Here is a 24,506-nt window from a genome sequence, read left to right as displayed (position 1 = left end):
AGATCGTAATCAATAACCACCGGAGAGGTGATGATTCAGTCTGTTTTGGCTCATTGTGTCCAAGTCCAGGTTTTGAGACGGAGCGTTGCCCTCTGGACCTGGTTACAGTAAAGTCAAACAGAGTCATAATCAACATCTGGAAGCACCAACTGTGGTCTCCTTCCTCACAAGATTCAACAGCTGAGGCGATCTGCTTCATGGATTTAACTCACTAAACATCAGTGTTTCCCAAACTTGTTCCTGTGGAACTCAAATGTTTTCCTTGTAAACCAAGGCCACAAACCACTACCCCTCTGTACAATCACCAAAACAGTTGATGGAACTTCATAACACAACTATATGTGAAATACAGTGTGTTAACAATGAGATCCTTTTCCATATCAGTCGGGTACTTGTTAATTGTAATCGTGTAATCAACTATTACAACAACTAATCATCCAAATAAGAATGACCTTTTCACACAACTTCACTACATAAGATTTTAAACATGTTTTCAACTTGTTTGTTTTCATGAGAATGTTTCATTGTTTTAATGTTTTGAGGTTCATTTTAGCACTTCATGACACTTTTCTTTCAGCTCTAATCATTCTAATAAAGGTCACGTATAAATACATTTACTGTCAAACTGTGTGTGTGTGTGTGTGTGTGTGTGTGTGTGTGTGTGTGTGTGTGTGTTCTTGTATTTCTATCCTTGTCGGGGCCAAATGTCCCCACAAGGATAGCAAAACGTGGAACGACGTGCCTTGTGGGGACCTTTTTCCGGTCCTAAGTAGGAGAAACAGTGTTTTCTTGACCATGTTGTTGTTACTGAAAAAAGTAAAAGCGCAAAAACATTTCTTTAGGGTTAGGCTTTATTGTGGTGTGGGTTAGGGTTAGGGTAAGGGTCAGGGTTAGGGGCTACACATGAATGGGAGTCAATGGACGGTCCCCACAAGGATAGAAATACAAGACTGCGTGTGTGTGTGTGTGTGTGTGTGTGTGTGTGTGTGTGTGTGTGTGTGTGTGTGTGTGTGTGTGTGTGTGTGTGCGTTAGCAGGTCAAATTCCCGAAAGTTCTCTGCCGCCCTCTAGCGGAAAATCTTAGCGTTACATTTAATTTCAGATTGGAAAACATTTAATTCCCTCCTTACTATAGAATTTTTTAACCACGAGAGTTTTGATAACAGTGCAACATAATTGTTTTGTCTTTGTTTTGTGACGATCATGTTGATTTAACGCCTCAGTTTGAAGGAGGTTTGTTCCAAATCGGCGCCGCTGTCGCTTTAAGAGTCGGCGGGAGGATCTTTATTTGGCAGGAAGTTAGCCGCGGCTAACAGGAAGGCAGTAATGAGGACGCATTGAGGAGCAGAACTTGGCAACGAGCGGAGGGTCCAGACAGGGACTTTGTAAAACTCTCTTTCGGACTCACCTGAGGCAGGTAAATGTGCTCGGACCGGGGTGTGACGCACGCGGAACCGCGCGGAGGATTATTTGGCAGCGGGCTGCTGGAGCAGCGGCTTGTTTGCATCGCCGGGCTCCCTGTTAGCTCAGACATGGCTCAATGTGCTTACATTACCTCCTCAGCCTCTCTAAACACACCGATGCTCTCATTTGCAGGAGTTCAAACCGCGCGACTCTGTGAAAACTGCGCGTTTTTATTGGTTCTGTGCTTCATGCTTCACGCTGGCCTCCAGAGTGCAGCTCTAAGACGCTTACTGAGGCTTTGGGAACACATGGAGGGTTTAATCATTTGGGCTCTTGTCTCTCTCTCACTCTCTCTCACACACACACACTCGAACACACACGCGGCTGATATCTCTCCTGTGATTACCTGTAACCTTAATCAATCTCAGTAACAAGGAGAGCAGCTCGCTGGAGGCTTCCTGCATGTAAACATGAAGCTTTGCTGATTCAGGAGTCGGTGTGATTAATGCTCCTGCTGAAAATAAATCCTGAATCCTCAAATAATCAAAATAACCTCCTTAACTCAACATAAGTCAAAAGAAGTTATTTCATGGCCACTCATCTGTTGATGAATGGGATGTGTGTTATTGTGTCTGTCGTAACGTGGTGGTGAACAACTGATAATGAAATTGAAAGTAACGATGCAGAATCACAAATCCACTCAGCAGCTGATGAATGGTTCAAACTGAATCAATCATCTAAAAAACACTCAGATTCATCATCATTCCGACCAGGCAGTGAACCTGGATACTCCTGCACCACTTTCACTTTCACTTCTTTTTTCTTTTTTCTTTTTTCTTTTTTTTTTTTCTTTGGTAAATTCTTCGGTTGTTGTTTGACAAAGATCCTTTACCAGAGCAGAATTTGTAGGTGTTGGTTCAGCCTATTTTTGTAACTTGTGGCTCTTTTGACTCTTTTGCTGTGGCTCCACGATGGAGCCTCCATGAAGCTGTCACTAAATTATATACAAGCATTTTGTATGTTATTATTATTCTATTTACATCCAAGAGATGTGTGTAAAACGACTTCTATCTCTTTGACTAAAAATACATTTTTTTTTTTTTTAAAGGAAAAATAACTAAACTGGGGTAAAAACGCTAAGATAACTAGAATTTCTAAAAGAGGAAAACTGTTTCGATAGTGGAAACATGTAGAAACATGTATTCAGTGACTATTAAGGACTGGATCTACTCTTCACCCGCTCTTAATTAATGCAAAGTTTTTAATCTCTGATCCTCTAATCTTCTTCATTGCAGGAGGAAGTGTTACTCCGCCGGAGGGCAGGCAGGACGGAGTTTCCACGCCGGTGTGTCTTATACGTTCAGCAGAACCGACACTAAAGCTCAGTGTGAAGACCAGACCGGCAGCATGGTGAGAACCGAACGGACACACCGCTGCAGTCCTCCACGCTTTTGAAGAGCTTCAGGAGGGAAAACCACTGCCGTGTTGACGATATCTAAATAATCAGCCCTCTGGGAAACGGTTCTCAGATAACCTCTGAAGTGATCAGAGAGGATTATCAGTTCTGTGCTTCTAAGTTTTCCTCTTGTTTCCTCCCTTGTCTCAGTCTTCAGCGGTGGATCTCAAGACGAAGGAGGAGAAGGACGCGGAGCTGGACAGACGAATCGAAGCTCTGAGGAAGAAGAACGAAGCTCTGGTGAAGAGGTATCAGGTGAGAAGGAGAGTTTCAAGAGGATTCAGATATAAATACTATCAGCCACATTCACATAGTTTCAGTCTTTTCATCTGTGTGTTTAGAATGAATTTCTGTATTTAGTTTTTAGCAGGAACATTCAAACATCACTTTTGTTCTTTCTTTGGTAACTTTCTGAGGTCCCGGTCCCTGAAACCACCTTCAGAGCTGGAATTCAGCTCACTGTAAAGACTCTTTCTCTTCTTTTGAGACAGATTTGTCAGAATAAGAGTCTCCTATCGGCCTGCAGCAGCTTTACTGATGTATAGAAATGATTTTCAGACTGTTTCGTCTCGTCTGTCTCACCAGGAAATAGAGGAAGACAAGAAGAAGGCAGAGCAGGAAGGCATAGCCGTGACGACGCCTCGTAAGCCCCGCCCCCACGAGCCGGAGCCGGACAGGCGGAAGACGGAGAAAGAGAACTTCACCGTCACGGTGGACCTGTCGAAGACGGCCGGGGTAAGAAAGGAGGCGGGGTTTTCCTGGACTCCTGTTGGCGCAGCGCCGTTTCCGCCACGTTGAAGATTTGATCTGATCTGCAGTGAAACAGATGCAGGGATAATTGGACCTGTTGCACCGGCGTAATGATGCAGCGACCGGAACGATCAGGGCGCCGAGCAGCGACCGTCTCGGTGAACGTGATTATCCCGGTCGTCACGCTCGCTCTGGAGCGACGAAACTCAATCAGCCGATTCCCTCCGAACAGCAGGGAAAGATGAAGAACGACACCATGAACCATCCAGTTTCAGACGCAGCGCCTCAGGAGGCAGAGCGGCGTGCAGCCCTGCTGCTTCCTCCCTCGTCTCTGCAGGGCAAACAGCAAGGTGTTGTGGGTATTTTCAGCACGGTTTGTGGGGGGCCTCTGCTGGAGGCGCCGCTGCTCCAGCTGGGCTTCTGCCGGGCGCGCGAACAACTTCTTTTAAAAATAGTCTTTTTTTATTAATGGAGTCTGACGTGGGGAGCAGCGGCTGAAAGCTGCAGATTAACGAGGCGGTCCGGAGGCGGCGGCGGCAGTGGTGGCGGTCTCGGCCCGTCTATAATCAGCCTCTCACCGTTTCAGCGGGCCGCCCGATGCTGCGGCGGTGTGGCGACCCCCTGCCGAGCTCCAGATTGCCTCTGAGGTGACTCGGAGACGTGACGTTGAACCTGTAAAGGTTAGGAGAGGAAGAGGAGGCTGAAGGGCAGCAGGGTGGCGCCTGGCCGGCTCCCGGTCAGAGGCTCTCGTCTAGAATATTAAAACCCTCTCCTGAAGCTGAGCAGAGCGGCTCTCGGTCTCAGTTCGCTCATTGTGCCGTCGTTTAGCATAATCCACAGCGCAGATGAGCCGCCGTCGCTTCATCACCGCAGCAGGTCGGAGGTTCAGCGCTGCTGGATTCGACGCCTCTCCTCTCATCGCTGTCGAGTTCAGACAGTCAGACGCGATTCGCCACATTCAAAACATGGAAGAACTGCCAAGTATGAGACGTTAACGTCATCCGAAGGACACAAACACTCCCTCATTTCACATTCTGTGGAAATATTACAGCAATAAAATCCAAGTAAACCTTGTTAAGAGGGCAGATTTAGAATGCTGGAGGCTTTATTTCCTCCGGTTTCTGCCTCTCAGGCAGACGTTCACCTCTTTATGAACTCATCCAGCGCCGATGATCCAGTTAAATGTCAATCCAGTGTGTTTTGTGGCCTTTCAGAACGCCGTTCCCAGCATGACCAGAGATCTGTAAAGACGGTCCTCTGGAGAAACGAGTCGTCTCAGAACGCAACGTTTCTTCTTCTTCTGTGATTCTTCCCCCTGCTCTCTCACTTCCTGCTCTTTATCCGTCCTTCTTTGGGGTCTTTGCGTTTGACCCCCTCCTCAGTTAATCCAAACTACACAGATGAGCCACATCAGGTCAAACAGAAGACGGGCCAAGACGCCCCAGTTTCCTAAAACCACTGTGAAAATGGGAAAAAGTAATACAGTTTTATATCTATATATATATTTTTTTAACATATGACTCCATTTTGTTCCAGAAGGTTTCATTAGATTTCACGTTATGCTGAGATTGGAGCCACTCTCTGAATTAAATCGTTTTGGTTTTGTGAAAATATCTATTTTCCTCTTATATGCTCAGTAAAGAGAAACTTTAAACTTACAAGTTATTGTCGGTTTTCTGGTCTGGTTCAGTCAGGATGAGCCTGGACTCTCCTGGTTCTTCTTCTGTTCCTCCAGCGTTTCTTCATTCCGATTCGCTCTCAGCTTCTTCTTCTTCATGTCTTATTAAATGTCGCTGCAGGAGAAGCGAGTGGTGAACGACTGGAAACCTGGAACGCCGCGCGGGCGCAAGCCGTCGGAGGAGGGCGACGGCCACCGAGGTCAAAGTGACGGACGCAGCCCCCCCAGGAGGGCGGGGTCCGGGCGGGTGGGCCGCGGGGGTCAGAGAGGAGGAGGAGGAGGAGGGGGTCGACAGGAGAGGAGGGAGTGGGAGCCCAGAACACCCAGAGATGAAGGAGGAGAGATGGGAGGTCCGGGACGGAGAGGAGGAAGGAGAGGACGAGGAGGCGGCGGCGGCGGCGGTGGAGGTGGCGGGGGAGGAGGAGGAGGAGGAGTGGAGGGCACACCAGGTGGCGGCGATCGGAAATCAAAGGTCAGTGTGTCCAGGTCTGCTCCACCCGGCGAGGCGGGACGCCGCCGCCGCTGACCGTCCCGTGTGTCCAGGAGTGGGAGGAGAAGCGGCGGCAGAACATCGAGAAGATGAACGAGGAGATGGAGCGAATCGCCGAGTACGAGAGAGGACAGCGGGTACGAGCAGAGGCACCCCCCCCCCCCGCGTCCAGCGGTCCGGGTCCGACCGGATCTGACTGGCTCCCGTCACGTCTCCGCAGGTGGAGGGGGACAAACCCATCCGCAACTTCCTGGACGACCCCCGCCGCTCGGGCCCGGCGCCGGACATCGACCGCAAGGAGGGCAGCAGGAGACACGTCCGCAACTGGGGGGGGCTGGACTTCGACAACGTGAAGACGGGGGCGGAGCTGGAGCGGGAGTGGACGGTGAGTGCTGCGCCGGCGCGGTGGCGGCGGCCTGGTCTGGTCGTCCCTTGGTTGAAGTGATGGATCGCTGTGTTCTCTGGACAGAGCCGCCGCCCGGGACCCAAAGGCTCGCTGGACATGACCATGTCCATGACGGGCCGCGAGCGCGCCGAGTACCTGCGCTGGAAGAAGGAGCGCGAGCAGATCGACGAGGAGCGGCTGGCACGCCACCGCAACGCCACGGGCCAGTGGAGGCGGGAGTGGGACGCCCAGAAGACGGACAGCATGTGAGGACGAGGAGGAGGAGGAGGACGACGACGTCCTTCCTCTTTAGAAACACGTCAGGCGTTTGAAGATCAATCAGCAGCGATCATCAGTCGTTACTAGTCAGTATAGCTGACTAGAAAAGGTGTTGAACGTCAGTGTGCAGGGAGACTCTGGGGGTCAGCCAGGTTAAAGGTCAGAGGACGGAGAGATTCTGAGCAGCTGTCAGTCGAGACGATGAAGAAGATGATGATGAAGACGCTCTGACTGTTTCCCGGCGGCTGTTTTCACAGGTTCAAGGAGGACGCAGGTGTTCCTGCCGAGGGCGTCGTAGCCGAGCAGGGCGGCAGGAGAGGTGAGAGACACACACACACACACACACACACACACACACACACACCTCCGCATGTCACTGTGGTTACACAACAGCTGGCAGGATGAGTGCAGCTGCTGACCTTCCATGCACCTCTTTCCCCACATCTCTCTCTCTCTCTGTCACTCACACACACACACACACACACACTCTCTGCTTCCATTCCTTATAAGGACATTAATCCTGGGTCTTTGTCCACCAGGTGGCGCTCTGATTAGTTCCCCATAAAAGTGATAATATCAGAATTTAGTGTGAGCTTAAGGATTAAAAAAAACCTTCAGACTTTCCTGTTCAGTCATAACGATTCACTGAAGCGTCGTAATATTAGTGAGTATATATTGATAAGTTATTGATCCTGGGAATCGATTCTCCTGACCTGCTCAGCATGGGGCCAATAGATCAGTCTGTTTAGCTGGAAATCACTGAAACCACCTTTAATGGCTTAAATGACACCTGGAGCGTTGCTGTAGCGACTTCCTGCCTTTTCATAACCACAACCTGACTCTGAAACATCAAACCCGATATCAGATTTATTTTCAGCATCGACCCCCTTCAACGTCCCTTAAACCCTTTATCGAGTTTAACAGGAAATGGAGAAATAAGAAGTTAACAGAAAAAAAGACTAAAATATCAAAGTAAAGATGATTAAAAAAAATCTCAGAAACAAATGATTTGAAATAAACCTTAAAAGCCAAGCTGAAGAGCTGTTTAGGATTTATTTTGAATATTAGAATTATGCCTTCAGTTTTCACCAAAACATGGTTTTATTTCTTTATTTACTTTTTTTTTTGCCGTGAAATCAGGTCTGATGTGAAGCTATTTAAGCTTTAACCCTGACCTTCACATCTAGCAGGACACACACAGTGTGTTTGCAGTTTCTGAAGTGAGCAGCTACACACACACACACACACACACACACGCAGGCCCTCCTCCGGCTAATTAAGCTGGTTATGTAAATGCTGGCTGTATTTCCCTGGAGTCCAGATGAACCTCAGCCTTAAGCCTCCAGCAGAAGCGTCTTTATTGTGTCTGTGTTTAAAGACTGACTTTCACACACCCAGAAACACATTTCGGCCTCACAGTTTTCGCCTCGGTCGACTCAAATTATCAGGCGGCTTTAGTTAAAACGCAGCTGGAGAAGCATCTGCAGCCACAGCGTAAAGCAGTTTGTAGTTTTTAACCTTTCTCTCTTGTTTCTTTGACTCTATTCCAGAGATTGTTATAAAAATAATGGTTCACATGAAGCCAAAGCAAAGCAGCTCAAATGCATAATAATCTAAAATAATTGAATTTCCTTCGTTTCCTTGAACTAAAATTGAATGAAGTCAATAATGAGAAGTGAAATGTGTGAAATCTCTCATTGCAGCTTCAGCTACTTCTCCCAGGGTTCACTGGGAATCGAACCAGTGAACGTCAAGTTTTCTGCTCTTATTAAAGCGTCGCCTATTGGTGAACTAAATACCTGTAACTTCTCCACTGCCCGCCTTATAAGAAGCTCATTACAGCCACAACGTCTCACTTTTCTTCAAAACGTTACAGTTTTGCTCAGAGACCCTCAGCAGTGGGATTCAAACCGGCGCTCGCTCCTCTACCCTCTGATCCTGCTTCCTGATAAACTGATCCTGCTTTTATAGTTTGGCTTCTTTTCCTGTTTAATTGTGCGTTTTTACAGACTCACTGTTATGAAACGACTTCAGCTGCTGAGACTGAATCATTTATGTTTTCTGAGGTCGAGACAAAGGTCAAGTATTTATTCTCTGTTTATTTTAGCGGACGTGTTCGGTTTAGCTGGTGGTGCTGCTGCTGCTCGCTCGTCCGCCCGGTGAAATAACCGAGACACGAACAGGTCTGCATCTTTAACGCTGCTCTGCGCCCGGCGGCTGCAGATGTGACTGCACAGCTGGATGATTCAGCTCCCAGAGCCAGAACTCGCCTCACTGGAGTAACGGGCTTCATTTATTTACTGACTGTTTTAAATAGCAGAATCAACTTTGCTCAGATATATATATTTTTTTCTTTTTTTTTTAAATCTGGGACTTTAAAACTGCGACTGTTTCTCTGCACACATGAATTTAGCTGATAGTCAATAAACTCCACCAAGTCTCCCATCAAACACACGCAGAGCAGAAAACTAAACTCTACATCTATTGATTCAAGCTCGATCAACTTGACGGTGTCTTCAGGAGTGTTGGCAGCTTTTCTAGAGATATGAGGAGCAGAATTTAACTTTATGGACTTTTTTTTTTTGGAGAGAGTGTTGAATTCAGTTCATCAGGAGCGTAAAGGCTTCACTGGAGGAGACGGTTGAATGAAGGAACGAATCCTCAGCTGTTCTGTCCGGCTGATCTGCGGCTCGCTATACCTCTGCAGTGAGGGGATATTTACAGGTGTGTGTGTCTGTGTGTGTGTGTCCTCTCTGCAGCACGGGGGCGTCACGCTCGTGCAGAGCCCCGGGGCAGGGCCTCAGGTTAGAACCCAGCATGGGATTGAGACACTGTTTGCTGTTTTTGTGTGAAGCACCCCCCCCCCCATGTGACCCCGAGCATGCCAGAATCCTCTAAAACTTCTTTCTTACCTAGAAGCTTTATTCACTCCCATCACTCCCGAGACGAGGCAGAGCCTCAGGCCTCGGCTGGGATTTGAACCATAAAGTTTGAGATGTTATCCGAGTCACCACTAGGGGGCGACTGAAGTTCACCGTCATGAGCACGTCAGGTTCACTGATCTTCCTGCAGGGGGAGCCAGAGAGCTGTGAGGGGTAGAGGACCACACTGTCCGGGCTACAGGTCAAAAGGTTAAGTCATGAGGGGTGATTAACGTCACGTTTATTCCTCCATGTCCAGATGTAGAAAATATAGATACAGAGAGAAAGGTTCGAATTATCGACCAGGAAATGTTTTTTTTTTCCCCTTTTTTTTTTTTTTTTTTTTTTTTAAATTTAATAACGATCATGCTGAAAACAGAGTTCATAAAAACCAAAGCACGTGTAACACTTTAACCAAAACTATAAACTCTGATTTTTAAGACCGAACTGACATTGATCATTTGTTTAGGTTCAGAGAACGGAGGCTCGACTTCTGTTGTCGAAGCAGCAAAAACATGTCTAGTTTCTTTCACTTTCTTTTTAAATCTAAGTGGTGGTGTGCATCTTCTCCGTTGAGGTGACGTTGCAGTCGTAGCGAAGGTTTCTCTGTGGCGCTGCAGCAGCATTCTGCTGTCACACACTGACCTCTAGTGGTCAGATTTAACCGGCTCGTGTGACTTTTGGTCAGAAAATCTGAGCCTTGGTGTGAAAAGCAGCCCTCATGGCTCCCGGCCTCCCAGCCCCCCCCCCCCCCCCCTGCTGGGCTCCCAGGTTCCCTCGCCTGTTCTCTGGGCTGCGTGTGGCGCTGTGGGGGGGGTTTCGAACCACGGCTGGTTTCTGACCCCCGTCGCTCCTGGTTCACCTCCATTTTCACCTCCATATTTAACTGACCTGCAAATCACAGCATCACACCTGCCCCGCATTAACACTTGACACACACACTGTGTGTGTGTGTGTGTGTGTGTGTGTGTGTGTGTGTGTGTGTGTGTGTGTGTGTGTGTGTGTGTGTGTGTGTGTGTGTGTGTGTCTCTCTCTCTCTCTCTCTCTCTCTCTCCACCGTTTCTAATCTGTGGAATGACTCTGGAGTGTCCTCTCCTCCGCCCCGGGCTGCTCTTTTCAATCTCGTCATCCTCTCTCTTCGCTTATCCCTCCGTTTCTTTTGTTCTGGTATCTTTTCTCTCTGACCTTTTTTTTTTTTTTTTTTTTTTTTTCCTTTTTTCCTATCTCTCCCCTTCAAGCTCTCACTGCCCCCCTCCATCTGCCCCCTCCCCCTCCTCTCTCCTCTGCTCAAGCTTTCGGTCTCTGACCTTCTCTCTTCCTCCCTCCCAAGTTTAACCGTCTCCAGTTTTTCTTCTCTCCCTCTCCTCATCCTCCTGCTGGTTTCTCATCTCTCTCTCTCTCTCTCCCTCCTTTATTCCTCCCTCAGCAGCTCATTTGTTCCATTTCTCTGCCTCTGAATGCTTTCTTATGTCCTCCCTCTTCCACTTTTGTCCCTTTCCCTTCTCGTCCTTGCACTCCCTCTTTCCTTTCCTTTCCTGCGGCGCTTCACTCGTCTCTCGCGCCGTCCTTTCTCGGCAGTCTGCTCTTGATTGTGACGATGTACATCAGTCCTGCAGCGACTCCTCCTCCCGTCCAGGTGATGGTGTGAGTTTCGGAGAGGAGCTCTTCAGATCAGAGGTCGAAGTGCTGCTCGTTTCGGGCTTTCTGGCGGCTTCATGTTGACAGTCGACCTCAGAAATGTTCGTTACTGCGACTCTCCAGGAGCAGAACTGCTAAACTCATTTTTAGTAAATGTCCTAAATGGGTGAAAATGTTTAAAATAAGACAAAACGTCATGCGTTTCTGTCAAGGTTCCACCACTGGACAACCTGTTCATGCATTAGTGGGTCAGTGGTTGTCCGTCCCGTCCTTCGCCTGGACGTCTCCACCTGGTGTCGGAGGTCAGGCGGACTGACGTTACGTAAGATGCCGCCTGTCAGACTGCAGCCACGGCGACAGGCGGATGAACAGATGGACCGGAGAGCACGGCAGCCGAGGAGCGTTCGTCTCATCTGTAAATGTTTTGACGAGGAGCTGCAGGTCTCGATCCAGACCGTCCAGACGTCACTGCGGAGGAGGAGGACGACGACGCAGTCCTATTTCACAAACGACAGCGAGACGGAGGACCTCATTTTGAATTCCTCCATCAAATTCAGGCCTTTCAGCTGAAACGCAAACCTCAAGGTTGAGCCTTTGGAAAGATGCGTCCTGTTATTCTCGCTTCTTGATCACCTCCATCTGTCTCGTCTCTGAATCCCCCGTTGCCTCGTTCGACTCGCAAATAAAACCTCCACACTTAAGAAGTCAGCAATTCAGAATTATATTCATGAGCATCGTTTTTACATGGGAACATGAAGAATTAAATCCTCTCTCATGCCGGGGGTCTGTGAAGCATTCTGATTGGACAGGGGGCGGCCGTGACATACTGACGTCTCCCTGAAGTTAAAACCAGCATTTTTCTCGTCTTTCTTTCTCGATTACCTTTGAAGCTACAGCTTTGGAAATGTCCGCGTTGTTAAAGCGATACTTCAACATTTTGGCAAATTGGCCCATTTAGCGGAATTCCTTAGTCATTTCGAACAGCATACTTACTGTTTGTGAGGGCGAGCTGTTGTTTATTCAGAGGTGAGTCGGGGAAGGTTTTCGGGACGGACACAATGGAAGTGAATGGTATTTTTGTTCCCCCTCGTCAAACTCACCAAATACACAATCCAACAACCCAAAACACTTTGGTGGACACGTTATAATCCGCACATTCACTATGCTGTGAAATATTAGTGCACAATTACGAGATTGAGTTGTTTTTGCGAAGATTGCTAAGACGGAACTACTTACTAAACATGGCGTCTGGGCGTAGTGATCTCAAAAGAAAAAGTAGTTCCCAGTATTTGCTTCAGTGTCGTAATGCTACAATATTATTTGTTGGTGTTCCACAGCGTAGTGAATATGCGGATTATAAGGTGTCCACCAAAGTGTTTTGGGGTTGTTGGATTGTGTATTTGATGAGTTTGACGAGGGGGAACAAAAAAACCATCCACTTCCATTGTGTCCGCTGTGAAGCCCTCCTCGACTCACCTCTGAATAAACAACAGCTCGCCCTCACAAAAAACAGTAAGTATGCTGTTCGAAAGGACTTGCGCTAAGGAATTGCGCTAAATGGGCCAATTTGCCAAAATGTTGAAGTATCCCTTTAAGCGCCCGTCGAGCCGCTCGCTTCATTACCGTATTGGCCCGAATATAGTACGACTCTGATTATAAGTTGACCCCTGTTTTTCAAATGTTTTGTGAAAATAAAAATATGTTGAAGACAGTAAGGTTACTCATAAGAGAACTTTTTATTGTACAATTATTCTAAACTCAAAGACTCACAACAAAGGTGACGTTTCACCTGATTTAAGATAAAAAAAAAAATTACTGCAGTATTAAATAAAAAATATACTCTTTCTCAAAATAAGCAACAATTACGAGGGGGTACCCAGAAGAAACCGGAATTTGGTCAGAAAGTAATGAGTTTCGACTTCTGGCCATCAGATGTGCTACAGGTAGTAAGCCTTGTGCATATCTGTGAAAAGTCCGAGATCCCAGAGTGACACTGACGTCTGTCAGGCGCTATTTATAGTAACAGAGTGCAGAGGCGGTCTGTGATTTTTCCACAATGGTGACATTGCTAGAGCACCGTGCGAACATTAAATTCTGCTTATTGCTGGGAAAAACGGCAGCAGAAACACTCGCCTTGTTGCAGCAAGTCTACAAGGATGATGCTCTGGGGAAGAATCGGGTCCATGAGTGGTTCGGGTGGTTTGAGAAGAGCCAGATGTCCGCCCGTCAGGTCCGCTCAGCCGTAAAAACAATGCTGAGCTGCTTTTCTGCTGTCCAGGGTATCATCCACAGCGAGTCTGTCCCTCCAGGTCAGACTGTAAATCAGGACTACTACATGGAAGTCCTCAGACGCTCCGTGAGGATGTGAGGAGGAAGCAGAGCGTAGTGGCCGAGTGGAGCCCGGTTGATCCACCACCACAGAGCGCCAGCGGACAATGCGCTGCGCGTCATGCAGTTTCTGGCAAAGAATGAGATGAATCTCCTCTCCCATCCGCCTTATTCGCCAGATGAAGCCTCGAGTGACTTTTTCTTGTTCCCCAAGTTGAAGAAAGAGCTGAAGGGACAGCGGTTTGCAGATGTGGAGGAGGTGACAGAAAAATCACAGCCGGCCCCGAATGGCACAATTACGCACGGGTCTGACGACGCATTCATCAAGTGGGAAACACGGCTGGAGTGCTGCATTAATTTGAATGGAGATTATTTTGAAGGCGATGGTGGTGTTTTATTTTGAAATGTAAGAAATAAAAAGTTATAACCAAATTATGGTTTCTTTGGGGTACACCCTCGTAAGTACCTCAAAGGTTCAATAACTGCATTAATGATGTAAATAACTATAACCATCAAATTCAAGTTCTATTCAAATTCATGAATATTAATAATTCAGCCCTCCGTGAATGTTGGGTTCAGTTTGGCATGTAGAGAACAGTTCTTCAGAAAGAAAACATGAGATTTCAGCTTGTCTGAGTGTTTATTACTTTCTCCTGAAGGCACTGTAAAACTGAAACAAACCAGATATACATATAAGTGAACATATACACAACATGTATCACAACATACATCGCTGTCTAAAAACAAAACAAGTCCGTATTTAAAATCAAAGCCGCTAGCTTAATGCTAACCATTAATGGAAACGCCATTAACATGCTAACGGAATTAGCATCTGCGTTTAAACTTCAAAACAAATGAACAAACTCACAAGTATCAGTTCCACCTCCATCCTGAACATCAACTAAGTATGTTCGAGTACTTACAGGCAGATATGTTCGATGCGCTGTTTGGAACCCTAGATAAACTGGCCACACTTGCTCAGTCTTCTTCTCACACTGCTGTTAGGCTTTAAGCCTTTTTATGCTTCTCCATCGCAGCAACGTACGTAGGGCGCCGTCTACGCCGTGCCCTACGTAGACCCTACGCTAGGGCTTGACGCGCACCTCCCAAAAATTCTAACAAAGCGTCGAAACGACTCTGGGTGACGTGAACGTCGAGGGCTGTGATTGGTCCGCTTTCGCGTTGTTTATAGAATGGAGTAGAACTCACCCCGAATGCTTTTCTGATCCGAGCAGTACTTCGGGAAGAAATTTAGATCCAAAATCGAGCAGCGCACATCCCTATACTGTTAGCAGACGGGGCTATGTGTATAGCTTCTCCTAAAATGGCTTTAATCGTCCAAAAACTCAGTTTCACCAATATTTCATCATGGGCCGCTCACGCCACTCCTCCACGACAGCCCGGTGTGGCCAGATATGTCATGTATGGAGATATATGTTCAGTAAGTGCACGCGTGTCTAGATATCTATGTCTAGATAACTGTGTATAGATCTAAGTCTAGGTAAAACCGGAGCTACAGAAGCCGCATTGTTGTAGTGACTGCCGATTGCGAAACCAAAGACACCGCCACGCCCGCCTAGCGGCTTGGCGGTGAAATTGCAGAGGAGGGTGTTCCCTTGACGCAGAAGCAAGATATGTTCAGTGGCGGCGTAGGGTTGGCGGCGTAGGAACGGCGTCGCTGCGACAGAGAAGCAAAGGCCTTTACACTCTGTCCAACTCACTAGCTCCCCCTAACGGGGCGGCTGAGCCACTGCATGCAAGCAGAGGCAGTGCAGGTCACCGGTACTTTGGCTCCATCTAGCCCTCGATTATAGCACGACCCCATTTTTGAGAATACCATTACTGGAAAAAAACATCGTCTTATATTTGGGCCAATACGGTATATACAATTCTTGTAAAACTGCCGTTAAATAAATCGTTTCCGTACGAGTCGGACTGCGGGCCGCCATTTTGGAAGGTTGCGTCATCACGACGGAGCATGCGATAAGAAGCATAACGATTAGAATGAAGTCGCGCCTAATTAGCATATAATCCACTTCCAGAGGAGAACAGACCCGCCGGTCTGTTCGGATTTAAACTTAATTCTGAATGAAGTTTTCAGGCGTTCACATGGATTTATAGAGGAATAAAAAGTCCCGTGTCTTTATCCTCACTTCTCGCCTGTTCTCCTCCAGACGACGGCAAGCGGCCGCCCAAAGCGCCGACGTTCGGGGACTTCCTGTCTCAGGGCCGGACCCCCGGGGCCCGAGGGGAGCGAGGCCGAGGGAAGGGCCGAGGCCAGAAGCCGAGCTACAGGTGAGCTCCTCCGCATTGCATCGCATTGCATTTATCTGTTGCTGCAAAAAAGATTTGAACACTAAATGATCAACTGTGCCAGTATTTAGTCCCACCGACGGTTTTATGTTGAAGAAATTATTTTTTACAAGTTTCATGTTTGAGCGGCTGGTTATCCTGTCTTGTGTTCGTTGGATGTTTGTCGGGTGTTTCGCCTGTCGAGCGTGACGCTGACCTCCCCTCTAATGCTTGGGACAGTATGCATGACAACCGCTGGGAAGGAGAGAAGGAGGACGAGGAGGAGAAGGAGAAACAGGACAAGACGAAGAGGGAGGAGAAGCCGAAGAAGGAGCGAGAGGAGGAGAAACCCAAACCTGCCCCGACGCCGAAGGTCCGGAGACTCCGTCGTCTTTTCACAAAGATCCATGCTAGTTTACAGGAGATTTGACTTCCTTTCGCTTCTCTCTCTCAGGTAGCGGAGAAGAACGGAGAGGATGAGGAGGAGGAGGAGGAAGACGAGTGGGAGGATGCCAGCGATGGCGAGGACGACGTGGACGAAGGCAGCGACTCTGAACACGACTCCAGAGGAGACGAGAAGAAGGACAGAGGGAAGGAGAAGGGCTCCAAGAGGAAGGACGCCTCGCCCGCGTCTCCCAGGACTCGAACCCGGACCACGTCCGCCGGGAGCCCCAAAGAGCAGCGGACCCCTCGGCCCAAGGTCCACATCCCGCCGCCGGCCGCGGCGCAGGACTCCCCCGAGGGCGGCAAGCCCGTCAGCCCCTTCTCCCCGCTGGACGGGCACCAGCCGGTGTCGGACTGGGGCGAGGAGATGGAGATGCTGTCGCCCCGCGGCAGCGTGGGCGGCGAGAGCCCCCCGAAGCCCCCCAGCGAGGACAGCAGCCCACCACAGAAGAAGAACCAGGACGCGGCGGTGGCGGAGGACCGGACCGCCAAGGGACCTGCTGAGACGGAGACGGAGGAGCACACAGGTGAGAGTCACCATCCAGGTGGAGAATTCACCGAGGAAAACGGATTTAATGAGACGTGACGGCAGATAACTCAAAACAAAACTTCTTCCTCTTCCAATCCCTCCTTCCTTCCGTCTGACCTCAGCTGCCGTTAAAGTCCAGAACACTGTGATCGTATCGGAGCCGGAGGAGACTCCCACAGACTCCCCCAATGGAGGCCCCGCCCCCTCCGATCCACCTGGCCCCGCCCCCTCCGATCCGTCTGGCCCCGCCGATTCAGATCAATCTGGCCCCGCCCCCTCCGAGGTCAATGAGTCCCAGGATGCAGCAGCTGCTTCTTCAGAAGGTAAGACTGGAGCCGTTTTCACGTTTAAACCTTTTTCCACCAAGTCAGTTTAATGAACGTCTGAAGATTGTATTTCCTGTAATTGTTTGCAAATCAAATGTTGAAGCACTATCTTCTGAAATAATACATTTCAAAGTGCATTTTTGTTTAATTCTGTGATCATTTTAGATTGCAGAAGCGCTGATGTTTCAGACGACGTCTTGTCCTGATTTAAATCCTACATTCAAATCAAACAATTAGTGATCTTAAAGCATCGACTCAGAAATGAAACCGAAAGCTGAGCGAACAGGGTCAGGCTCTTATTTTGACATGACTTCGTTTGGCCCATGTCTGTGTTGAAGGGGACAAAGCGGACAAAGCAGACGTCCCCCCTCCTGCTGCCGTCCTGGAGGCTGATCAGAGCCCGTCTCCCCCGGCGGCGGTGGCGGAGGAGAAGGAGGAGAAGAAGGAGGAGAAGAAGGAGGAGGAGGAGGAGGAGGAGGCGGCGGCGCAGGAGGCGCCTGCGGGGAGCGGAGCTGCTCCGTCAGCAGAGTCGTCCTCAGGTGCGGTTCTCATCGCGGACTTTGAGACGGTGTCGTACTGTAAGAGCGAGACCCAGCAGCTCTAAACCCCCCCAGCAGCTGCAACCCCCCCCCCCCCCCCCCCCCCCCGCTTCACTCTGTGTCTTCACCGTCCTCCTGCTGCTTCTGTCGCTCCTGCATCGTTTCTGTTTGGTGGCATGAAAACTCTTCTTCTCTTCGGACGCCTCCTTCGCCTCCGTCAGCCAATCAGGAGCCCACTTCCTGTCTGAAGCCCCTCCTCCTGTGGTGGTGTGTGTTGTTTGCTTCCTGTGTGCGGCTGAACTACAGAGCTGGATTCTATTTGCTGGGGGAACGTCAGGGGGAACTAAAGTTAGAATGAAGATATCCCGGCTTTGTGAATCCAGCCTCGTGGTCCAGGCCTCTGCTCCTCCGGCTTGTGACTGTTTTTCTTTCTGAATGACGGACATGCTGCATGTGCCTGCCCCCCCCCCCCACCGCTGCTCGTCCACTGATTGATGTGTATCTATCTGCACGGCCTCCTGCCCAAGCAAACTGCTCAAGCTGTGACATTTTCAAATGAAATCCAAAAACTTTTATTTACATGGGAAAAAAACACTCATTCATTAAAGGAGCACAGCGCAGTTTGCTCGTTTTATGCGAAACACCAACCCCTGCAGGCCTTAGGCGTAACTGCAGCTTAGTGAAAAGCTCGTGTCTGTGGCTTGTGCCCATGTACGTGCACAGAAGAGGGGAACTCCTTCCTCGCTCTTTTAGCAGCGCTCGAGTTAAATGTAAGTTTCTTCTGCCTGGTGGGGTCTGTGCTGGAGTTGTGGCAGCGCTAGAAGCCCGTCTTTTCTTACTTTCTGGAAGCTCCATCCTCAGTACTCTGGCGGAGTAATGGCGGACAAAACGAAACTTAAGGATTACCAGGCCAGCGGGAGCGCGCATTACGTCAGGCTCAGAGCGATTCGTACCTGAATCACTCATATTGCTGTGCCTTCAGTGCCCTGCACAGGGAAATAGGAGCGACTGCGATCTTGCAGAAATAGCTCTTGCTGCCCGTCAGGCAAAGGTGAAAACGTGTGTGGGTGTGAATAATTGAAAATGTAATATTTAAAACTGCGCTTTGCCCCTTTAAGACTTTTATTTTGAAACCTGTCCGTCCCCACCTGAAACGCGGTCCTGTTGGCATTGTGTTTTTATTTCAGGCTGATTGAAACAGGAAGCAATCTCAGAATCCCTGAAGAGATGACGCTCAACAGAATCTTTCAAATGGTTTTTTTTCTCACCAGAAATGGTTTTATTCATGCAGAACCGCAGGGCTTCCTGCTGGCGCGTGTGTGCATGTGCGTGTGTGTGTGTTAGTGGTGTGTGAAAGGCCAGCCCGGCTGCTCTCACACTCCGCTGACTCACCGCACATTAACGGCAGGAGTCACATGAGCTCATGGGAGCTCAGGAAACGGGGAAATTACAGCTGCAATTAAGCCTCTAAAAGGCTTCTTGAGAGGAAATGAGCTGCGGCCTGCCGGACAGATCGGCACACGGATAGCAGGCGAAGCGTTTGATGCCTGATTGAATTAAAGCTGTGTGATGTTCTCGGAGCAGAGCGTCCGTACCAGAGGCGTCCTGCAGCTTTCTAAAAGACTGACACGTGTCGGTTCGTCCGGAGGGGATAAAACCGGATTTTCAAGAAACTGCGTCTCAAAAGTTTCACCTCGGGAACAGTTTTTCATGATGATGCAGTTGTGGCGTAAACAGAAGTTTAGTCTGGCTTCACAGCGTTTCATTAGAGCTTCACAGGTCTGACTGGAAATGCAGATTTCATTCTCCTTCGACTCTGTGATTCCAGCTCAGTTCACTGGACCTTTCAAAATAAAACCCCAGCAGTTCAGACTAAAAGAGTGACTCTCACTCAAAATGGAAGCAAATGCTCATTTTTCTGATGTAATAAATAAAATCGAAGTCCTGGGATCCCGTGAACAGCAGAGCAGCTCCGTATCTCACAGATTTCTCGCCGCTCGTCGTTTGACGACTCGTGAACGACGGAACTGATGAAGCTCGGGTTCCCGGCGCCGCGTTCACGCTCTGCGAAGGCCGAGTCTCAGCCTGTCAGCCTCTCGGCGCCAGAAAGCCACAGAAATGATGCAGTTATTTAATTTAATTAAATAATCCCCCCTCAGACCCCCCCGGCCCGCCTGCCGCCTGAGTGGTTCCGTGAAGTGCTCCGGATGAAAACATTAATCATGATGAAAAAGAAGCAGTGTGTGTGACGAAGTGTGTGTGTGTGTGTGTGTGTGTGTGTGTGTGTGTGTGTGTGTGTGTGTGTCCCCTCCCCCCTCCCCTCTGTGTTTCTTCTGAACAGGCTGAAGCTGACGGGAAGAAGCGAGGAGGAGGAGGAGGATGAAGAGCAGCGCAGATTTCATCGAGGGAGTGACCGTTGATCTGAAACTCAGTGATTTACTTCTTCAGGAGGGGGGGGGGGAGACTGCGGCTCCTCCGCCAGCTGCCCCCCCCCCCCCCCCCCCCCCTCCTCCTCCTCCTCCTCCTCCTCCTCCTCCTCATATCAACGTCCTCCGGAGTCGACCTCAGGATCGGGACGGCGGAGCAGCGGCTCGCTGTGGCATCTGGCAGCACCGCGCTGCGGGCCTCCCGGGTCAGTGGTGCGATTCCAGCTGCCTTGCCGCCCTCGGCTCATTTGCATAAAGCCGAATCCTGCGGACTTTATGCAAATGTGGCGGAGCACTTTGTTAAAACCTCTAAAGTCGCAACAGTGGAACCAGAGAGAGAGAGAGAGAGAGAGGCGCCATGTTTGATCGGGTTGAACTCTGACCTTTGGGGTGGGTTAATGTGGGACTTTTAAATCCAGATAATTCTGATTTAAAATGACCATGTAATGTCTTCATTCCCAGTGAAGTCTTTATTCCAAATTGAACTTGATTCTGAATCGTTGGCCACGTTGCCCTGGGCCCCGTATAATGGGACTGTCGGCGAAGCGGACTGTAAATGTGTCGTATAAACACTGAGTGGATCCGCTTCACTCGGAGCGGATTGTATTTCGGATCCGATTGCACGAGGTGGTGTACACCCATCGATCGCGCATGCGTTCCCTCGTACGTAGTGACATGATGACGTGCGCAGTAAACGTTAAGCAGGACAGTCACAAACCAGCAGAAGAACTGGACGGTGGCTGAGAAACACTTGTTTTATATATAAAAACCCAGAGAGAACAAACACTGGAGAGGACAGACGGCCGCAAATCGCGCAACAGCGAGTTGTTCAAAGAAGTCCGAGGCAGACTGTTAGCAACCGCCCGGCCCGTGTTATGGATTAACTGGTTCCCGTGTTAATGAGTGACGGGTTTCTGTGTGAACGGATGTTAAAATAAGGCTCACAAAAGACTCTAAAACTTATAAACTTACTGTAACGGTAGAAAACCGATCTTCGCTGGAACAAGACAAGTTTCAGTCAGCATTTCAACATCTGTTGGTCACAGGCTAACACGGACACCAGTTCGACATATTCGCGCCCACCGAGGGCAAAAGTCGCTTTCCTAAAGGTCAGAGGTCAAAGTTGGCAGTGTGTGTGTGTGCGCGCGGCTGTTGGGTGAGGATGAGGAGACGTAGAAACGGAGTGAGTGTTTGTCTTCACTGGAGTCCGGAGCAGCAAATCAACCAATCATCAACCGTCTGCATGTTTTCACCCTGAACCGGCTTCTGGTCCTCTTTCACTGCAGCGAGACGGAGGACGGCCCGGTTTATTCTGTTTGAGTTTCTGGGATGAAAAGTCTTTTTTAGGTTTTTTTTTTGTTTTTGTTTGTTTTTTAAGAAGTCTGAGGAGGAAAACTCCACTCTTTGTAGATAAAGTGGCGTAGAAGTGAGAGACGAGTGGAATGTTGACCTTCCTGCATGAGGCGGCGTCCTGCGACTCCGGGACGCTTCGGCTCGTCTTCTCTCATTTCTGTTCCAACATGCTTCTAAAGAGCCATATTTGTATGAGTGTGTGTGTGTGAGTGTGTGTGTGTGTGTGTGTGTGTGTGTGTGGCCCTCCTCTCGTACCTCAGCAGACTTTGGGGGCGTCGCCGTGGTTTCCACTTCAGATCCTTTCTTTGTGTTGTGAAGCTCGACAGTTGTAAGAAATAAAATCATGTACATTTCTTTCTTTCTTTTTTTTCTTTTTCTTTTTTTTTCCAGTGGATTTAAATATACAAGAGTTTTGTGCAAATCCAACCCGAGAACTTGGTCTTTTTTTTCTGTCTGACATGTTAATAACTCTCCTGATAGACGCCTTTAATATTTAATGACTCATTTTAATTGAAACCCCACATGTAGAACCTTGTAACGGACCGATAGGCCGTCGACTAGAATCTGATAAATCATCTTCATATTGGCCTCGATTGCCTTCGACCTCTGTGACCTTGATCTGGGTTCATCGGATGGATGAAGACTCCTGTATCTGATCCAGGATCAGATCTTTAATTAAGCAGTAAACCTGGATTTGTGGATCCTGAAAGCAGCAGCTGAGAAATAAACACCTTGAGAGAAAAGCTTCTATTTTGGGACGATTCGCTGGGCGGAGGCTTCAAACGGTGTGTGTGGGTGGGGGGTTGACCTTTCCCCGTCCATCAGGGGGTTTTGGCTTCTCTGTGCCACCCGGCACCACCCGGGCCTCCGTCACCACCTCGCACCGTGAAGCTGCTGCAGGTCTGAGTGACCTCTGACCTCTGTGAGGAAAACTGTAGAAGCGAACAGAGACGGAATGAAAAGTCGGGAAAATGCCGGCTGTTCTCTCTGCTTCTCTCTGCAGCTGAACACACACACACACACACACACACACTGTTTCCAGCGGTGACCTTGCTTGCTGCAGGACAGGAGGAGGAATGACCCCCCCCCCCCCCCCCCCCCCCCCCCCCCCCGCGCACTGGATGAGTGTTGCAGCGGGCGGAGGTCTGCAGGAGGTGAGGAAGAGGAGGAGGAGGAGGATGAAGGCTGCTCTGCATCTCTCCTGCTGCGGGACGTTTCCCTCTAACTCTGACCCAATCGCCTGCCGCTTCGCACTTTCAGCTCCTCCTCGTGCGAAGCGGAGTCAAGCGCGAGAGCAGCGCGGAGGGAGGAGCAGGAAGCTGCAGCAGCCGCCCTTCACAATCAGAGCGGAGCGAGCTCCACCTCCAGCAGGCGGGTGGAGCTGGCGGAGGCGCCGGTCGCTCGCCGCATCCTGGAGGGGGCAGCGGCCGATTAGCTCTCCACCTCCCCTGCTCCTCAATCCAGTCCACTGCACCGGACACTGCAGCCTGCAGCCCACTGCAGCGTGCACGGGACACTGCAGCCTGCAGCCCACTGCAGCGTGCACGGGACACTGCAGCCTGCAGCCCACTGCAGCGTGCACGGGACACTGCTGCATGCAGTCCACTGCAGCGTGCACGGGACACTGCTGCATGCAGTCCACTGCAGCTTGCACCGACAGTGGCAGACTGCAGTGGACCAAATTACCAAAAAAAAAAAACAACCAAGTGAACAAGTTTGAAATGTGATTAAATGTCATTAGTTTTATGTTCTTGGTGGACTCTGCTTTAACGTTCCGTTGAAACTAGCTCAAAACACTGAATTTTACTTAGGATTAAAATAAAAACAACCAAATGATGACATAAATTACATATATTATCTATTATATTATATTATATTATATTAAAAAGAAACAAAGTTTCGTCAACTTATTGATGTGTTCATTTGTTTTTACAGCTTTCCTTCTGGATTTCATAACTGCTGATGAAAGAAGCTGAACACTTCTCATTTACATTTACATTTAAATTTAGTCTCCATATTTTAGAACCCTTAAAATATTGACCTTTCCTTACTGCTCCGGCTCACATTAGAAAGAGTGATGATCCACTGCTAATGAAAATAAAATAAAATAAAATAAAATAAATGAAATGAAATGAAATAAAATGCACCTTTTCACATATTTAATTGAATTTTTGAAAGATCTGTTTCATTAATGGGAATTGAACCCAGGTTCCCACTTCACAGGCAGTAATTATACACCAACAAAAGTTTAATGTATTTACTGTCTATATTCTACCATGCTGACTGTTATAAAGGATCTTTTTTTTTTCCTGCTTTGTTTAACTCTACTTTCTCTTCTCTCTCAGAACTTTATTGTGAAAGGGTGTGAACAGGACCGGGTTTGGGCTCCAGGTCTAACTTCACGCGGTCCCGTCCGGCTGGCGCTCGTGAAGCCTCCCAGAGTTCAGTTTGTCCGGTGCGCACCGGAGGACCGAGGGGGGGGCGAGGAGGGAGGAGAGCATCCTGCACCGGGATCGGAGGAGGAGGAGGAGGAGGAGGAGGAAGAGCAGCAGCAGCAGCCCCGCTGTCCCGACTCAGATGAACACTCCACCGAGCCCGATCCGCGCGCGCACGGCGAGATGAAGGCTGCGGGCAGGCAGGTGCGCGCGAGCGGCGAGAAGCCGAACGGGGACATGGACCGGAGGCCGAGCTACCCCGGGGAGCTGCGGGCCAAGCACGCCACCATGTCCAGCAAGGTGTGGGTGAAGGTGGCCATGGCCATCGCCTACTTCCTCTGCGTGTCCGTGGCCGCCTTCATCCTGGTCATCTACTATGTCTTCTTCTGGACTCCGGACGCGCACGGGAACGCGACCAGCAGCGCCGCGGCGGCGCCGAACCGCACCGAGTGCGCACCCCGGCTCGGATGACAACAGCGGCCAGGGGCATGCACGCACGCACGCACGCAGTGAAGCACGCGCGCACTTTTTTTTTTTTTTTTTGCAAAAGGTGACCGCTGCACGCACCTGACGCAGCGGCGGCGGAGGATGGAGGGATGGAGGAGGGATGGAGGAGGGATGGAGGACGCAGCATCCAGAGACGGGACGGGACGGGGGGATGCATCAGTGCTCCGCATGCAGGGGGAGGGGGGGGGAGGGGGGGCGGTGCTGCCCTCACCCCCCATTTTTTTTTTTTTTTTTTTTTTTTTTTTTTTAACTTTTGGAGTGACACTGAACTTTGACCTCTGACAGCAGGGGGGAATGTGGAGCGTGTGTGTGGAGTGTGTGAAGGTC

The 24,506-nt window shown here is 49.4% G+C and overlaps 2 protein-coding genes across 3 annotated transcripts; both read left to right on the top strand.

Moving 5' to 3' along the window:
• Positions 1 to 1,297: 1,297 nt before the first annotated feature.
• ccdc9 (coiled-coil domain containing 9) lies at positions 1,298 to 21,663 on the top strand. 2 transcript variants are annotated; one of them, XM_030108257.1, is made up of 15 exons: positions 1,298 to 1,416; positions 2,699 to 2,813; positions 3,010 to 3,114; positions 3,445 to 3,594; positions 5,409 to 5,759; positions 5,831 to 5,914; positions 5,998 to 6,162; positions 6,247 to 6,428; positions 6,699 to 6,760; positions 15,503 to 15,623; positions 15,861 to 15,993; positions 16,075 to 16,591; positions 16,716 to 16,916; positions 17,258 to 17,458; positions 19,800 to 21,663. In XM_030108257.1, the coding sequence occupies exons 2-15, from the start codon at positions 2,811 to 2,813 to the stop codon at positions 19,802 to 19,804; spliced, it is 2,280 nt and encodes a 759-aa protein (XP_029964117.1). In that variant the 5' UTR covers positions 1,298 to 1,416; positions 2,699 to 2,810; the 3' UTR covers positions 19,805 to 21,663. The 2 variants fall into 2 exon arrangements, with proteins under 2 accessions (XP_029964117.1, XP_029964118.1); XM_030108258.1 differs by having other exon boundaries at positions 1,330 to 1,412.
• Positions 21,664 to 23,776: 2,113 nt separating this feature from the next.
• LOC115400444 (putative transmembrane protein INAFM2) lies at positions 23,777 to 24,187 on the top strand. The gene has a single exon (XM_030108313.1). It carries the CDS (start codon positions 23,856 to 23,858, stop codon positions 24,141 to 24,143), a length of 288 nt encoding a protein of 95 aa, XP_029964173.1. The 5' UTR covers positions 23,777 to 23,855; the 3' UTR covers positions 24,144 to 24,187.
• Positions 24,188 to 24,506: the final 319 nt, after the last annotated feature.

Source organism: Salarias fasciatus, chromosome 14 (genome assembly GCF_902148845.1).
Source record: "Salarias fasciatus chromosome 14, fSalaFa1.1, whole genome shotgun sequence".
Classification (NCBI taxonomy): domain Eukaryota; kingdom Metazoa; phylum Chordata; class Actinopteri; order Blenniiformes; family Blenniidae; genus Salarias; species Salarias fasciatus.
This window is presented reverse-complemented; position numbering and strand designations above follow the sequence as displayed.